Source organism: Numida meleagris, chromosome 5 (genome assembly GCF_002078875.1).
Source record: "Numida meleagris isolate 19003 breed g44 Domestic line chromosome 5, NumMel1.0, whole genome shotgun sequence".
Classification (NCBI taxonomy): Eukaryota; Metazoa; Chordata; class Aves; order Galliformes; family Numididae; genus Numida; species Numida meleagris.
In genome coordinates this window covers 31,486,948-31,505,505 of record NC_034413.1, presented here as the reverse complement: position 1 = coordinate 31,505,505, position 18,558 = coordinate 31,486,948, and the positions used below count along the sequence as shown (strand labels likewise).

At 36.3% G+C, this 18,558-nt stretch overlaps 2 protein-coding genes across 2 annotated transcripts in view; one reads left to right on the top strand and one right to left on the bottom strand.

Moving 5' to 3' along the window:
* On the top strand, positions 1,129-1,584 carry ATOH7 (atonal bHLH transcription factor 7). The gene has a single exon (XM_021398714.1). The coding sequence runs from the start codon at positions 1,129-1,131 to the stop codon at positions 1,582-1,584; it is 456 nt and encodes a 151-aa protein (XP_021254389.1).
* The window catches only part of MYPN (myopalladin), a 42,556-nt gene continuing 36,075 nt past the window's right edge, over positions 12,078-18,558 (bottom strand). The window contains exons 16-19 of the mRNA XM_021399909.1: positions 16,488-16,695; positions 15,652-15,817; positions 13,850-13,983; positions 12,078-12,325 (exon numbers count right to left, since the gene is read on the bottom strand). Of these exons, the coding sequence (XP_021255584.1) occupies positions 12,156-12,325; positions 13,850-13,983; positions 15,652-15,817; positions 16,488-16,695 (678 nt within the window). The 3' untranslated portion in view covers positions 12,078-12,155. The remainder of the gene's footprint in view (positions 12,326-13,849; positions 13,984-15,651; positions 15,818-16,487; positions 16,696-18,558) is intronic.

Below are 18,558 nucleotides of genomic sequence, written 5' to 3'. Positions count from 1 at the left end.
CTTGTTCTGAATTATTTTCATAACTTTGCCGACATGCAAATATATAATCTCAGTTTTTCTCGAGATACTATTCTCTTCTCAATGGTCTGTACTTGAGTCCTACAAGATTCTCGAGAATTTGAGTCTGTTTGTTTCAGTATTGTACAGTGAAGCACAGTACTATTCTCTGCCATGCATCACCAGCTAATTCCCCTCTGATTTGTTGAAACAGTTACTTATTTTACTCCTAATACTATCTACCACAATTTTCAGATATTTTAAGGTGCAAATGCTACAATGCACAGTGAGAGTTATATTTTTTTTCTCCTGAGTTGCAACAGATTATCAATTGAAAGGATCTTTTGCTTAACTGCCCAGAGTCTTGTGGGGCCAGCCAGACACGGCTCCAGATGGCAAGTTGTTAGGGCTGGACAGAATGGCTTTGGAAGACTTCTCAACAGATGAAGGCTGTAATGTTCGGGTTTTACTGTTGCTTTTTTTTTTTTCCCCCTGTGGTTCCCAGGGTGGGAAGGTACTGGGATGGAAGCAGAGTGCCGCCCGCCCACCTGCTACCACCTGTTTAGCTTTAGCAATTTCTATAAAGCCTCTTCGAGTCTCTAAGACATGATCATTGCTTACCGGCAGCAGTCAAGAAAGGAGCGATTTCTGTTATGAAGTTACGTCTTCAGATCGCAACAGTTCATCATATCAAAACACCCTCCTGGACTGAATCAGAACTTCTTTCAAGTGAAATGGCCGTTGGAATGGATGTGTTTTTAATCCATTAATATCCTTTCCAGCTTAAAAGGACCGTTTACTTCAGTAACTCGTATTTTGAGAATGGAGATTTCATTGTTTTCTATGTCTTTGAGTTTACAGAAATGAAAAGAATGAAAGCATAAGGCATTGAGAACACTTTATTCTTTCATTAAATAATAGGCAATTTTCTGACACCTCCAGAAGAGCCAGAAGAGTTTTTTATTTTTTTACCTTTTACGCTAAGATAAATATCTCATCAACAATACCTGGTAAAAGATTCAAGAGGTACACGGGCTACTTATAGGAGTGCTTTCTCTGCAGCTCTTTAGACACTTCATTTTTTAAAGCGTAATTTTTGTGTATGTGTGTGAAGCTACAGCTGCAATAAATATGAAAACATGTAAATCCAGTCATTTGGATTCAGGAGTAGAATCAGACATCCAGTGCAGAAGTGGACCAGGCTGCGCTGTGAAGTGCAGCACAGAAAGAATGGAGAGTGCTGCCAAGAGAAGACTGGCTGCCAACGCCAGGGAGAGAAGAAGGATGCAAGGACTGAACACAGCCTTTGATCGTCTAAGAAAGGTGGTTCCACAGTGGGGTCAGGATAAGAAGCTCTCCAAATATGAGACCCTTCAGATGGCTTTGAGTTATATCATGGCTCTAACACGAATACTTGCTGAAGCAGAGAGATACAGTACTGAAAGAGAATGGATTAACCTTCACTGTGAACACTTTCATCCAGAGAGCTACCACCATTATACGGGACAAAAAATGGCAACAGACAGCGATCCTTATGCACAGCGAATATTCAGCTATCACCCTGAACAGTTTCAAATAGCTAATTAGAACTTATTACGAGCTAAAAATACGCAGCAGGCCAGATGTGTAATTTAATAATTAGCAAGAGTTAATCTGCTTGAATAAGGTAATATTGGCATTACGATAGGTTATTCGTGTTCGTGTCTTACACTAATTTGACAGAATAAATTTGCTTTGAGAACTTTAAATCAATATGCATTTAAGAAATTTTCATTCCTTTACTGTTGATAGAAAGTTGTTTGAAATCTTACAGACTATTGTTTGCTAGTTAATTTGGCTCCTTTAATTAAATAATTATTTTTATTTAATTACGATCCACAATAGTATTTCCTACCAGTCATGGGCCAAATTGACCCTTGCTATAACTGAATGGAGTAACATCGCAAATGAATTTCATTCTAAATTGTTATTTTCGTGACAGCTTTAAAGTAATTCTTTGTTTTCCCTTAAATGGCTCCCATGGAAAATGTTTTATAATGCACTGGAGTTCTAGTCCTTGGAGAACTAACTTTCTTAAACTTTGTAAGTTTGATATATGGGTTCCAAAACTGTGTAGGTTTGCTTTAATCCAACTTACGGTGTCTCTTGTATGCTCGAAAAAGAGCTAGCTTCAAGTCATGAAAATGTTTTTTATTTTTAGTGGCTGTAAAAGCACATGTGATTATATACTGTGAATAACATGCTTGTGTGGAAACAATCTAAACATCTAGATTTTTATAATTTGTTTGCATTTTATTTTTTAAATTTTATGTTATCTAGAGACAGTAACAGATTTTGTAAATCATAAATAAAGTGTTATCTATGGTATGTCCTCATATACTACCTTAAATTCCAACTCTAGAAATTACTTACTTGTAACTTTGTTTCCTCAGTCCTGACAGCTTAATGTGCAGAAAAATGAACTAGCAAATGATGTTTGTCACTCAGTTACAGAAGGAAGCCTGTTTAGTGTACCCTCCAAAAAAACAGCCTTTAAATATAAGTTTTGTTGAAAGACATACTTCATTTCAGCCCTGCTGATGCCCTCAGTTGTCTTTTGTTTGTTTTCTGCTTGTGCTTGTGGAAGATAGAGGGATCTGGATAGAAAAGGCAGAAGAGTTAGGGGAAGGAGACTGGGAAGGTAAAAAAAAAAAAAAAAGAGTAGGAGCAGAACAGCAGATGTGTCCGCAGAGGTCTGACTGCAGATGCCTGTTGTGATGGCAGCAGACTGTGAAGATGAAGGATACTTCTGCTGGTGCTACTGTTGGGAGTTTCCAGAAACAAGCCCTTTGCTAGTGTTAGCCATCTGGGAGAAGGAGAAAAGGAGCTGCTGTCCCCAAACAACTGGTGGTGGATTTCCAGCAGGGAAGGCTGGCAGGTTCCCTGCTGCCTGCTGCCAATTCTTGTCATTTGAAAGAATCCTAAAATAAAAGTGAAAGTTTTGATAGGAGCTATTTGCAAAGAAAATTGTAGCTTTCAACGGAAAAAAAAAAAGGCAGGAACTAAGCTCTCTTTTGGGGGAGAGGGACTCTGCTACAGGAACTGTTATATAGAGAGACCTGACCTTATTATCTTATCATCTCCCTGAACTTTCATTTACATTTTGCCTTTGATCAGTGTCTTGTGGACTAGTACACTTCCAAAGCCACAAGCTGGACCGTTTTTGGTGTAAAAGCTGCTGGGACAGGCTTTTGGGTCTAGGTTAAACAAATATAGAAGTGAAAACAGATGCATTCTGAGCAAATTTCTCCCTTTATCACTGGTATTCAGGAATATTTTTTAATGTATACTTTAGCTTTTCTAAGGTTAGTAGTGATTAGGGTAATTATTAAAATGCGGGCTTTTGCTTATGAATTACATTAGCTCTTTTTTGGCAAATGGAAAGCGTCCTTTGGCTCTGTGCAGGTGATTTCAGCTTCCTGGGAATACGAAGCCAAGTTATTTGCTGATTTCTTTACAGAAGTTTATACGGAGAGAATAGACGTATTTGTTGTTTGTCACATACTTGAGTTAATACTGTTGGAAAAATTTATTATTGTTAAGTGACCAATTTCTCTGTATCATAGAATTGTAGAGGTTAGAGGGGACTTCTGGAGATCATCAAGCCCTATCCCCTGCTAAAGCAGGTTCCCTACAGTAGGTTACACTGGTAGGTGTCCAGGCAGGGTTTGAATATCTCCAGAGAAGGAGACTCCACAGCCTCTCTGGGCAGCCTGGCCCAGTGCTCTGTCACCCTCACAGTAAAGAAGTTCTTTGTCATATTTAGGTATAATCAATACAATCCTCAAATAATTAAATGATATGAACGATATGCCATCCTACACTAATTTATTAGTGTAAACTTTTGGGTAGAAATTGTGTTAACTCCGCTGCTTGCACAGCAATGGATTTCTGTACTGAAACGGGAATACAATGGAAATAGATTGTGCAACTCTGTGACACAGAAATTTTGGCTTACTGAGAAATAGAATTCTAGACCCTATGTGGGGAAGGTACAAAATTTATACGAAAGTATAAATACCAGGGCAGTGTACAAGAACAGTACCAATGTGTTTCTGCACTGCTAGCATATAATTTTATTTTGTGGGATGTGATGTTGCAGTTTATATGTAGGGTATATAAAAGTACAAAACCACCATGTCTCATCCATTTTGTTTCTCTCATTCAGAACTGTAATACTGTCTACTAATAGTAGATAGTCTGATGATAGAAATAATTACAAAAAGAGTGGATTAGTATGCAGTGAATATTTAAATGACAGTAAGCTCACACAAAGAGAGGCAAACCAAATCTGTGGTTATATTACCTGAATTGTTAACAATTGGAGACCTAAAAAGCACTTAAGTGCAGAGGATAGCTTTTTGAACACATTGTAGATCAGTCTGTGCCACTGAATTATACAATCCCCATTTTCTTAGATTTGGTTTTGCTATTGAGAAGTGAATGTTTAATTCTTTTTGCTACTAATAATTAGTAATTATTTCATTAGTAACTGAGACGTGCTTTTACAGAATGGTGCGGTAATTCAGTAATTTTTTTTCTTGAGAGAGTGCGGCGTTGAGTTGGAAGTTGTGTTTTCTAATTTACTACAGCACTGATAGCAGTAGAGTAAGTTCGTTATAGCTGTCTGTGTATTGTCTGTCAAAGCTCTTCTAGGGTAAAATGAGATGGGGAATTTTAAACATGAAAAATAATTTTTGACGGCAATGTGAAGAGCAAGCAGTGGTTTAGACATCTCAAACTCAATAACCATCCAGGAAGTCACTGGCTTCTCTTAACTGCTTTTCTTCACAAATATTTCAGTGACTCTCTGTGAAATGTTCTCTCGACCATTTAACCTGGGTTTCATCGTTGCTCCAGAGTATTTATTTCCCGCTGACTGTTTGATGCTTCTCAGATAATACCAGTGACCCTTCTTCTGTACTTGTCTTTGATGGTATGGCCCCACTTCCCCCCCCAATAAATTATTGCTTCCAGTTGGCCTCCAAATGAATTTAGATGTGCAGAGCTTGATGTATTCTTACGTGTGGAATTTTTTTCTGCCTATAGACTTCTGTCCCACTGAGAAGTGCAAACCTGAGATATTTCTTTTTGTAGTATTAGTGCATAGTACTTCTAGAGTCACATTATGAATACAGTGAGGATGAGAAATTATTTCTTCATTAAATACTTGTTGCTTGCTGAACACATATGTGTTTCACTACTGAAATTCAGTGTGCAGTTATAGTAAACTATCTATCTGTGGGAAATTAACCTCTATTCTCCTCAGAGGTTCACACTGCATCCCGGTGTTTACTCTTTGAACAAGCGTAGGTGGTCTTATTCTTGTGATTCTTTGAATCATTCTACCCTTTTTTTACAAGGTGGCCAGTTATTTTTGAATTCGAACTGGAGAGATGTTTTTAACTGCAGTGACTTTTCATTGTCTGGAAATGAAACTAGGGTAGCATGTTCCATAAATGTATGCTAGCAACTAAAAGTCAGTGATTTCTTCCTGTCTAGCTATTGAGGTTACCAGTGGATATGTATTAGTATATCTTATCACTTCAATTAATTCCAGCTTTTTAGGTTTCTCTTTTCTATTGCACCATTTTTAAGGCACGGACCATTTGGTACTATACACATGAAGAACAAAGCTCAGTTCTTGTCTGTAATACCTAAATGCTGTTGCAGTACATGCATTATGAAAAATAAAAACGTCGGTAGCTTTAGTTAGAGCCTTGTAAGGTCAATGACATTGCAGCTTCTTTGCATGGGGAAGCATGGATATAATTAGGGTATTTTTTATATTTTATTTTTAGCTATGTTTCCTGTACCCTGCTAAGTAGAAGTTCCACAGTGAATTCTTCATTGAAGCCACTGTTGTGATGTGATTCACTAGGCAGAAATTAAAAAGAACATGATCTACTGCTATATTTTTAATATTCCAAAATATGCTTCTGCCTAAAGATAATGAATACCATGAATACCAGGTTTCAGTCTATTTTGGCTGAGCAATACAGATGCAATTCTCAGTTTTAATTTAGGAATGGCTTTTTTTTAGACTTTAAAAATTAGTTAAGAATTTCTTTTTGCTAAGTTGTTGTATCTCTATAAAATATCCAGGAAAAAAAGCAAATGCACTGAGAACAAAACCACATTTATTCATTGAAGAAACAGCCCAATGCTTCCTCTTCATAGATATTACAGACATTTGATTTCATTAAAAAAAAGAAAGCTTTATGTTTTTAACTTTAATTAAGTTTCAAGAAAACAGTTTTAAAAAACCCAAAGCAAAACCCTTATGTATAATATTTAAATATTTTCCATGAAATAATACATTTTAGTGTTTTGTATGCTAGTAGTTTTTTTCTAATATGTAGTTCAGTTTTCATTTGTACAGAAATTAACATGCAAAGTAAATCTTAACTTACATAGAATTTGCTTAAGATGTTTGCATATGTAACTCCAAATAATAAAAAGAAGTCCATATTTGAATGGCTTCCTGCAGTCTGAAATCTACAGTCAGTTTTTCAAAATTTCAAAATATCTTTGATATTTCTCCATTTCTTTCTTAAAAAAGAAAAAAAAAGTAGTCACATGCTGTTAAAAGATGGTAAAATCCTAGTGAATGGTCTGTTTCTGAACATAATTTCAAGTTGAAAGAAATGGAGACCTCTACTTAAATTTGTAGCATGTATGGCCCAATAATTATTTGTGTGATGTTGGTTCTTCGTTAACTATAACGGACTTGAAGTATAATGGCATTATTAAAAGCAGCTTTTACTGCTCAGAGGAAGTGATATTGCATGTAGGAGCTGCTTTAGCTCATAGAGCTGTAGCAGAGCTAAAATGTTCTTATGAACATTGTGTCTGACCTAGCAGTTACAGATGTACGTAAGAAACAGTCTGTGCAGGAATGGAGAAACGTGGTTAAATGGGACAGCAAAATTGAGACCAGCAAATGTAACAGAATGCATCCTTTTTTTCACCTACTGTCTTCTATATCAAGGCTATAAAATCCATCTTCTTTGAAGTATTAGTTTTGCTTCTGCAGCTTCATTCAATTTTCACTTATTGAAGAACTGGATACAGAGCTAAAGGCTGAAAAAATAAGTCCTCTGTAACATTCTCCAGTGCCCTACTTACAGCACAGAGGAGCTTTGGTCCTAGATCTAATAACTGGGCATTTCAGTGGGTGTTGTGTGGGTGCTGGCTGAACATGATACAACATGGTACAAGAATTTTTGAGACACAATGGAGTTCATCTCTGCCAGTCTGTAAAGTAGAAGGATATACCCAAATACGGGTGTTGGGGATGAATTCCACAAGATGCTGATAATCTGACAACCCTATAGATCTTTTGAACATGCAAATTGTCCTGAAGACTCCTTAGCTTCTGCTCTGGTTCCCCTGAGAATAGTTGCTCTTTTAACATTTGATTGAGGAGCGAGGTTATTGGATGAAGAAAGCGTAATTTAAAATAAGAGCAAACTGATATTCAGAAAAAACAGCAACTGTATTTCACAGCTATGTGCTAGCATTGTGCCTACTATCTCTCTGACTTGACGGTACTTTATGATCTTCTTCTAAATAATGTAAAGTCTAAATGCATTAATTTCATTAGCTGTTGCAGCCAAGTTCTGTAGAAAACTCTGGTTTCGTTCCACACTTCTGCAATTACTTAAACACATCAAAGACACACTTGTGTACGCAACTCCGAAGCATTTATTTAAGTTAAGAAGAAATGAAAGGAGATACATTCCTGATCAGTTGGGCATTAGTTTCTTCCTTTTATATGCACTTAATGTACTTTAAAGCTGATGTTAGCGCTATTTTTCCATAGAGAATGACTTTGGATCAAAAAATAAAGAATATCAACTTTAATCAAGAAAAAAATATAAAATAGAATTTTAAGGCTCAAAGTGAACAAGTTTGTATTGGAAATAGTAAGGCAGCTAACAATGAATCACATATTCAATATTTAACAATTAAAAAATTTCATTAGGTCTTGCTAATCATTTTGTATGAAGACATTTTCCTGAAACTACTGTTTTCTAACCTTGTAGCAGTAAGAGTACAGTTCTTTTAGTAACTCTTATTTCAGATTTGTTTCTTTGCAATACCTGTCTTTACTGTAAGCAGTTGGAACTGGCAGCTGTTTAGCTATTATTAAAGAGGCTGCAGACTTGTTTTTTCATATTTTAGATTGTGTGTTCTCCTCTTCACACTAGTGTACGTGAATCATTCAGAACATATGTTCCACTGTCTGCATGCAAGCAAATTACCTCAATCCAGCTGTCTTAAGGCAAGAAGTCTATTGGTATTAATGCAAACTGCTATATGATGCTGCTGAGGACTGTGTCTGTACCAAGATGGGCCAAATTTTTAAGCAAAGATAATAGTTCTGCTTTCTAGAATCGCAACATAGAAGTTATTTCTGCTGTCCTTTGAAATATATTGTGTATCTGGTCACATACAAAACCAGGGCTGGAACGGAATAAGAAACTAAACCTACAAAAATCTCAATCAGAAAATGATCTGTTACTGAGAGTTTACAAAAATGAGTATTTCTGCATCTCATTGATACAATGTTATGCTTCACATTGTGGTGATTTAATGGACTTCTGGAAGATAATAGCTAACACTGATTCCAGTAAATGCTCTAACATTGATTTTTATTGTTGCAGCAGCCTGCCCTAAATAAGAGAATGAAATACCATGTTAGTGTGAAATCAAATCAGCTATTCAATTGAACAAAAACAATGAAAAGTCAAGCTGTTCAGGAAGAGAGCACAACTGAATAGTGTGTAGTGTATCTTGACACAGTATGATACCCTGATGGCACATGAACTCAAACATCAAGTTTTGTGACAACTCAGTGTTGTCTCTACTGTTTGCAAACCAATTTTTCCCGCTGGCTTTTCCATCAGTCAACAACATAAGCATCATTTTTGCGTCTTCTTTATGATGAGCACATTAGTTCTGCTAATTAACAGCATTTACATCCATTCACTAAGCTTTGTTTACACATTCATTGTCTGGGCTCAGAATATGCAAAGGAGAAATGTTTTGTAATGATTAATAAGCAAAAGTTAATGACTACAGACTATTTGGGATCAGATTCTGATTTTGTTTATGTCAGATGCACTGAAAGTAATTCCTCTGACTTATGCATTATATAGGGAAGTGTGATGGATAAAAATTTGATCCTTCTGCAAATAAATACTATCAAAGAGAGAATACTTATAGCTCAGCTGACAGATTTTGGTGTTGCACTCTATAGCCTAGTTCGCTGTGAATCTGCAGGGGCCTCTTATTTAATGACTTAGAATTAATCCTTCTTATACAGATTTTTGGGAAAAGCAGTAGCTTTTGTTGGCCTCAACTCAACAACAACAAAAAGTACATTTAAAAAAATGTACCACTTATCCTTCAGCTTGTCTGTTCAAATTATAATTATATAAGTCAAGAGATATTTCACTCAAATCACTGAAAAAATGATGACGAGATATGGTCTCTGTCTTTTACTCTGTGCTCTTTGTCTTTTGGTTTGTGCCAAGATCTTGGACATGTAGTCTGATGTTAGAAAATGTGAGAATTGCTACTAATGTCAGTAATATTCACAAATATGATTCTAGCACTGGTAACCAAGTATTTGCAACTAATAGGTACTATTATTCTTTTAAACTATGTAAAAAAAATCAGATATCATGATTACTGTCCTTGCTAGGATTGCATAGTGAGATATATCACAGTCAAAAGGAGAAGCTTGTGCTTGCTTGATTTCTTAGTTTCTACTCAGTCAATACGAAACTTTATCCATATAGGATATTCAGACAGGCAGTGGAAAGTAAAATAATGTAGGACGTATAGGATGATTCAGGTTGGAAGGAACCTCCGGAAATCATCTGGTCCAGTCCCTTAAAGCTAGGCAAGGGGGCCACCGTTGTGTTCTAAACAGGAAAATTGCTTGACTAACCCTTTGCTATGTTCAAAGCCTGATGAACGATATCCAACTTTGAATACTTTGGATCAAAATCCAGTTTTCAGTTCTGGCAGGAAGTAATAGGAAGACCGGAATTTGATCTTTTGTGTCTTAATTCTCTCTCTTCCTTCTTCCCGACAGCACTGAATTAAATAAACAAAATCCAATAACTTTCTTTGGATTATTTTCTCAAGAGAAGTTACAAATATGGGAATGTTTTAATTTTTTTTTTCCAACTTTGACTCACTAAGCCATCCTAAAAACAAGGGAAAATCAGAGGAACAATGGCTTCTCTATTCTTGAGACCCACAATTTGCCTTGGGCAATTGGGCATCTCATAACTGAAGTCACTTGAATCAGTGTATCACTTTTCATTGCGATTAGTTGCATTTTATTTGCCAGAAAGGAGATGGATAGAAAATCAGCGACAACTGGCATTTCTGCTTTCTCACTGAAGTAACTGTATCTTGTATTGTCTGTCAGGATGAGAATATATTTTAACTTCCTGATCTGCTCAGTCTGGGGTGAATCACATGAGATTTCTATCAAAGCAGGGAAGTTATAATGGTGAGTTTATATTATGGTGGTTTTGTGATATGTGTTATGGTACTCAGGTAGGAAATGGAACAATACGATAAATTCACTTCCCATGAATGTTTAGGGAACCAGCAGTTAGTGATATCACAAGTTGTTTTTGTAGGAAATCCAGGGATGAAAGGCTTTCTCTTTCTCAAGTCTCTGTCTATATCCAGTATCCTTTTGCTCTTAAAGTAACTCCTCACTGTTTTCTTTGCATTTGTTATCTTTTAAGTCACATTTTTAACTTTGAAAAAAAATCCAAATAAGATCTAAAACAATAGCATCTGTTAATTTTTCTTTCCATTTTTCATCTTTTAATTTTTCTTGTCCAAAGAAGAGGGATAACAATAACTTAAAGAGGCAAGAAATCATCTTAGATAGTCACAGATTCTAAATGCCGTACAACTGTGTAGATGCTAAATGTATCTAAATCAATTATTAAGTGTTCCTAACACCTTCTGTTGCACTTTCATTAGATTGCCTTATATACTCCTATTAGTTATAGTAGATTTTTTTTAGCTCTTTGCACATTCTTGTTGTTTAAGTTAATAGATTTTTGTGTATTAGTGGAATTTTCTGTCTTAATAGTAGACACCATACTTGTCAGTGTTTCCAAAATGATGATGAAATCATTGATTTCCACCAGATCATAATTCCTTTTCAGCTAGAGGAAAAAATGAGGTATATGGTAGATATTTTTCTTTCAGTCACACTGAAAATGAGAAGAAAGAGACTGATACTTGAAAATCCTGAAGTTACAAGTTTGGTATGAACTTATGTTTAAAAGCAGAGAATCACTACCAATGTAAGGAAAAAAAAAATACAAAGAACATCTGGAAAATAGTTTCAGCTATGAGTTCTACAGAACATGCTTCAGACTACAGGAAGATAAGTTTCCTATGTTAGAGCCCTGGGCATATGTCCTGTACCTTACATTATAAATCATTATGCCATGAGTACACAGTTCATGGAGTATACACACACACACACAGATATAAATATATAAGGTATACAGCTGTACCTATATGGAATTCTATACTTATCTAGACTTGAGTTCAACAGTTATAAGATTATCTGGCATAATCATATATAAAAATGAGTTACATCTTTTTCCTTTTACTTGTGCTTTGTGATTATCTGGCATTTTTTTAGAATTACATTCAAAGTCATGTTGTTTACCCTCATTCAGGATTGTTGTTATTGTAATGTCAGTGTTTTCACTGGGCAGTATTCCAGCAAAACATCATCAATCCTTAACATAGCTACAGGAGAGTAGCTTTAATTCTAGCAGTACTAGTGGTATTGGCTGTTAAGTGCTGAAAACTATGTTTACTATGTAATTCTTAGTAAACTACACAGTACTGAATTTATTGCACAACACTCCATACCACAATTATCCTGCAGTAAAATACTATGCAAAAGTCTTGTATAGGTTACTTGCAAAATTTGCAGCAGCAGTACACTTAATTACAAACAGGTTGCTTGTAAACCTTGAGCATCTTGTACCTCTTTATTTTTTTTCAGTTCTAGTATTTCCGCAAGTGTAACTGGAACCATTGTTCATTTGTTTTTTTCAAAGTTCATCGCTTTCCACCATCTTTTGAGTTGGGGACGAAAACAACACAGGGCTTTCAGTAGTTGGGAAGCCAGAATAAATGTCAAGTCCTTGACCAGTAAGGTTTGCATACCGGGTGCTCCCAGGTCGAAGCTTTATTGGTTGTGGAATTTGATGATGCCACTGAGCTGCAGTAACAAAAACAGAATAGGCTGCATAAACCTCTGTTAGCAATGAAACAACAGAAGTCAATGTGCACACATGCTATGTTCCTTCCAACATCCTTAAAGGGAGCACAGCATTTTGTTCCTTGTCTTAGAGTCTGTTCCTTCAAATATTACCATCTGCATAATTTATGTGTTGAACATTTTTAAACGGGTGAACTTCCACCCCATTTCATTTCAATAGCAACATTTACCTGAATTTCAGTATGTTCAAAAATGAATCATTTAACCTTTGAAGCCTTCTCCAAGCTCATTGCAAGCAAAACAAAAGACACATTATAGCATGAGCAGAGATAAACAAATGGGATATAACTCTCATTTTGTACCATCCCATCCCTTGGAGGACTTTTCTTTCTGGCTTTTTCTTTCGGTGGTATTTATTTTTGAAATCAATACTCTCATTACTGTACCTGTTTCTTTGCAAATAGAACTGTAAATTCTAGACAAAACTTTCATTTGAAACAGCATGAAGAAAAGTGGTTTCTGTCATGTTGGAATACAAGACACATAGACTTTAGAAAATATGGCTGGAATCAAGACACATTTCTTACTTCCCTTTTTTTTTTTGCTTTTAGTGTCCATCCTTCATATAAAAATTTAATTTCTGTCTGGCTACATTTAGGCACCTGGGGAATTACTTTTCATTGTGTGTATTTGTTTTTGAATCAATCTCTCATCAGCCCTCTCTTGAATGTTGCATTGCTGTTGTTTGTATCACCACAAGGTGGCAGAAAACTTACAGAGATGCACTTATGACCTGTGGTTATCCCTGATAAGTTTTCTTCTTCTTTTTTTTTAACATAAAAACAAGATTGAAAACCATTTTTGAGGGTATGGATATAACCTCATGCTTTGTGGCATGTGTTTTATGTTTTATTTACATTGCTTAAGTAATCAAAGCAGTCTCTCTCTATTTTTTGTTGATGTATACAAATTACCTTAACTAGGACATGCATCTTGCAGAGATACAGAGAAGTTAAATGTTGTACCATAGGTCTTGAACTAGGCTTAGGCCTTTTGAGTCTTGGATCAACACACTATTATCTTAGCTAGCTTGCTTTAATTAGGTGTAGTTTGCATCATACGTGCTCTCTGGAAGAAGAGGTCTACTTTTAAGTATGCAATTTGTTACTCTTTCTCAGGTCAGTGCAGTAGCACTGCTATGTGTATCTAAAGCAACAGAGGTAAAGTTTAATTTGAATACATATTTACTGTACTTTCACATGTCTGTGGAAGGTGGAAAGCAGGAGTAAAGAATACTGTGCAACATTTCTCCTCTCCCAAATCAGTTTAATGGCAAGTAATCTCCTAATTTAACTGCATTGTTCTATCTCCTCCTGGTGGCCATATTAAACTGGAGTAATGCAGTGATACCATAATGTCTAATCCATGGCAAAACTGGCAATGTAGGAACAAAGATTTAGGTGAGAGCTAGGACTGTCAAAGAAAATAAATTCTGATTTGTTTTATTTACTAGCCAATACCTACCGTATATGTCAAGTCTAGCAGTACAAGAGACAATACCAGCTTCATTTTTTGCAGACAAGGTGTACCAGCCAGCATCTGCTTTCCTGGCAGGCTGAATCAGAAGGCAGACATACCCTGTTGTATCTTGGTGCATGCTGGGAAAACAAGTTTTTTACGGTTAGAATTTCTCAAGAGCAAATCAACTTTGAGATTTTGCAATATGTATGTCAACTATGAAATAAAAAAGTCACAACTTCTGTTCTCAACGAAGTATCAGACTACGACCTTTATACTCAACAGACTTACTTTCAGGATAGCTCCAGCCAATAATCTGAGTAGCTGAAATCTTGCTCCTTTCAGCTGTGCAAAGCCATGGTGTTTTTGTTCTCTATGTGTTAATACTGGAATTGCTTATTGAATTCCAATGAAATAAGCCCATGCAAAGCTGCTGGTGAGTCATACTGTATTTTTTTCTAGTACAGAAGCTGGAAGAATAACATTTGTACACAGCTGTGATATTTTCATAACAGTAATCAAAGCCAGTCAGAAACTTTCTCATGGCACCTTTTTCCATGAGAAAAATGCATGAATGGCAAAATCTTCAAGATTAATTTGGACAACATTCAGAGTGAAATTTGTTTCATTATTGCCTCCTCTTCATTTGCTCTTTAGCAATCCATGACTTTCTGATAAATTCCAGGAAAAAAACTATTTTGTAGTTTTTTTTGTAATTCCTCTGTTCTCTAGGCAGTGGCTGGTTGTTTTATCACTCCAAGTGTTTCCCTCACTATAAGGGAAGAAGTGGGAGATAAGCACATCAGCGTGCTTGGAGTTGGAGGATGTTTTGAAATTTGACATTTTGCTTTCATGTAAACTGGAATGAAACATCAAACTACAAAGTTTCATGTCAAGATGACAATTTGTGCTTTAGGCAGCTCCTAATAACAGGAACATTTAGCCTTTGCTATCACCACTACATAATTTGCTTTATGCTAAGACAGAGTAGTACAGAAACTCATGCATGTCTATATCTTGATACAAAAAGGGTCTCCTGGCTCCATAGAATCATTAAGGTTGGAAAAGTCCTTTAATATCATTTAGTCCAACTGTCAACCCATCACCACCATGTGAAAATGTAGTGCTTTTTGTAATTGATAGCAAAGGGCCAATGGCTGCATAAGATCAGTAGTTGGAGACAACTAAAATCATATTTATGCTGAGGTATCAACCTTTTTAAGTAAGCAAATGATTATTTTAATCACAGCTACAAACATGAATAAGGTTTTTGAAAAATAAAAAATAGTGATGTATTTGAATAGAAGAGCTGAACCTGATCACTGTTGCATTTTTTTTAAGTGTGGATCAAAGTCTTTGCCCGTGTTTGTGACCAAGCTTTGTTATTGGCTTCCATATCTGATGTGCTAAGCTCTCTGTTATCCCATGCTGTGTAGCGTTCACGACCATATTCCAACTGTTCTGAGTTTGAATTCATTTATAGTTAGAACTAAACTGAGGGAAAAATAGTTTAAAGAGCAAAGAAGCTGCTAAAACCCATGAAAAATACCATAACAAGATATTTATCATGCCTGTGGCCCAAATGGCTTATCGCTACCCTCTGAAGCATTGGCACATTATGCTCCGTGCCTTTTTCTGTACCAGGGACATAGCTCTTTGCCTCACAGTGAAGCCACCATTTTAAAACTTTATGTGGGAGAAAGAAATAGTTTTAAGAAGAGCACCACCTGTTTTTATCACACAGCTTTTCATTGTAACAGTTGATCTGGCCACAAGAAACTCCAGTCATGGGTATGATGTTACAGTACCTCATTCTCTCTCTGTTTGATGGGATGGTTTCATTATCCTTCTTCCAGTAAAATACGGGAGGCGGCATTCCCACAACCCTGCACTCTAATCTGACTGGGTACCCTTCAGGAACACCACAGTTCTGAAGCTTCTCCAAAAACATGGGAGCTTTTTTTACTTCCTTGGCTGGAAAAAGAAACAGAATTATTGAACAATAGATACTGTATTCCTTGTTTGTCAGAGAACAATATGGAAGAATCCAACCAAAAACTGATTCCTGTGATACTGATATAGGCTGTGAATTTTTTAATGGGACAGTGGAAGGAAAGTGAAAAGGCATGACTGTAGCCTCCGCAAGGGAACATAAAACAAGTAACATGAAGAGCTGTCGTTGATTAAAGAATGTATGCCTATATGTATACATGGGTCTAAACCTAATACCATAGCAGGAAATCAATGCCCAGTCTATGGATTTCAATAGCTCACACCTTGCAAAGCTTTGTTACAGAACAGCATTCAAATTTTAATTTCTTTTATTCAAATATACTTTTAAAATCAATGAAATTAGAACAGGCATCTAGAAGACCTTTGCATATTTTATGAATTCGGACTCCAGGCATTTTCTGGGGAGAAAGTTAAGAATGTCACTTTTCTAAGACAAGAGAAGTAAAGTAATGAAGATTCAGAATTCTTACCACCCTCTGCAAGTAATAGGAGTGCACCTACCAGATCCATTTCTCTCCTGCAGCTGTAACACTGCTGTTTAACTACTATCAGTGAATTAACTATTTTTTAATACTTGTCTGTATGAAAATTAGGTAGAGAAAACTCTTAGTAGTTTTCCAGTGATTCTTACCTACAACAGTCAGCTCCAGACTAAATGAATTTTGTCCTGTTTTATTAGTGGCAAGGCAAGTATAAGTTCCAGCATCATTTTGTGAGAGAGGATCAATAAGCAAAGAGTGAACTCCAGTCTCTCTGACCAGCATCTTGTGGGTGCCATCTGGTAACACAGGTTTGCCATTCAGAAGCCACATCAGGTCTGGCGTTGGTAATCCACTCACCTAACAGACAATGAAATAGCTAGAGGCAAATGTCAAACTGACAAGCATATTTTATTAAGTTAATGGGTGAACTTTAATTCAGACACAATCTGAATAATGTCAGCTTCTGTTTTTTGCTGATTAGTTCCAAAAAGGATAAAAGCAAAAAACAAATAAATCCCAGGAAAAACATATACATGAAATGCCCATATATTTCTTAGTCAGAAAGCACAAAACATGATTAGATAATCAGATTCACTCCTAAATATATGCCACTTTTTTTGTTGTTGTTGATGATGACTGTAAATCAAACCCACTCAATTTAATAGACATTAACAGTGTTTTATACAAATGTCTTTGTATTTAATAATTTTTGGTGAAGAATATGGCCCTTTGTAGCTGTAAAGCTGCATGCTTTGTAACAAGACAAATGAAGCATTTTAGAAAGATTGGAAGACTGTATTATACTTTTAAAGATCTTTCCAATAGATAAAAGTACTTACTCATGTCCAAAATATTCCTTTCCAAACAATATTCTACAAACTAGGGAAAGAAGGAAGTGGAATTTGCCTGAACGAGGACTGCTTTTTTCCAGGTCTGTGCAATACCAGACATGCTTTAAGGCTTCACAAGCTCTGCCTGGATAGCAGAGCTAAGAATAGCCAAATTCTTTGGCATGTTCCCTAGCAAACTTTACATTATAAATTAAGTAGTAATTGACCTTATTCATCTTCAGGGAAGCATTAACATCTGTTCCATAGCTTCTGCTCTCTTCAGAGTAGGAGATATTTTGGAGCATTAAAGAAGTCAGGGTCAGCACTATCACCTTCCTGTCTGCGGTGCTGGGATATAGAGGAACTACCAATCTGTGTTGGAACAGATGAATTTCTTAATACTGTTTAATAACTGGATGCACACTGTGTACTGTAATCTGTGACAACTCTGTTATGTGGGGATTTGAATATGTAATTTGAGATGTTTCAAGCTAGGGAAGCATAAAATGAACTGGGTTTTGTTCCCTCTTTTTAGCAAGTATTAATCTTCAGTCTAATACAATGAGAACACTATTTTGAACAGAATACGTGCTAAATCCTCTCTTCCTTGTGGATTTATGCTATTATAGATTAAGTTCAAGAATCTGATAATACAGTCAAAAGACCTGACATTTCCAGATGAATTTCTGCTCTTCAGACTGTTCAAAGGACATGGTGAACATATCTAGTAGTTTGAACAACAAACGAACTGGACCTTTGTTTTTTGAGATTGTGTTCTTTGCATTCTTCATACCACATAGCAGTGTTGAAAAGAAATCCCCTGAATCAGCTCAGAGAGGATGGCAATAAGCAATAATTTTAAACATGAAGCATTAAACTTTTATGTCATGGTTTTATGATTCTTCGGTTGTTGGTATTCCACATCATAACATCATGTAGTGTATATACCTGGTTCTCAGAAGAGAAGGACTACTACATTCCCCAGGGTACTTTGCTCCTCTGTTACCATTTCCAGCCAGAGGGAAAAGATAAAAACTTGCAGATCACGAGACCTCATCCCTTTCCTTTCTGCCCGTCTCTCGTCCTGGCAGCACCTCGCTCTCCAGCCGTCTTATCGTCGGTAGTAGAGTAAGGCCTACCTTGACTTTGGACATTCTCTCTCTCTGTATTGGATTTATCAGCTTAAATTGTAATTATATTGTATTATAGTGTGTTGTTTTGCGTTCCGATACCTTATTTAGTAAATTAGTTTGTTTCTCCTCAGGTTGTTGCCACTGTTCTTTGCTCTCAGGGCCATCTCCTTGCCCTTTTTTCCCTTTTCCCTTTTCCTGGGGTGAGGGCCCATGGGTCTCTCGTCCCATTCGTCATGGAACCGGGTCAACCGTAAACC

What these genes read in the sequence shown, in the direction of transcription:
- ATOH7 (XM_021398714.1), top strand. Translation starts at nt 1,129, where the DNA reads ATGAAAACATGTAAATCCAGTCATTTGGATTCAGGAGTAGAATCAGAC.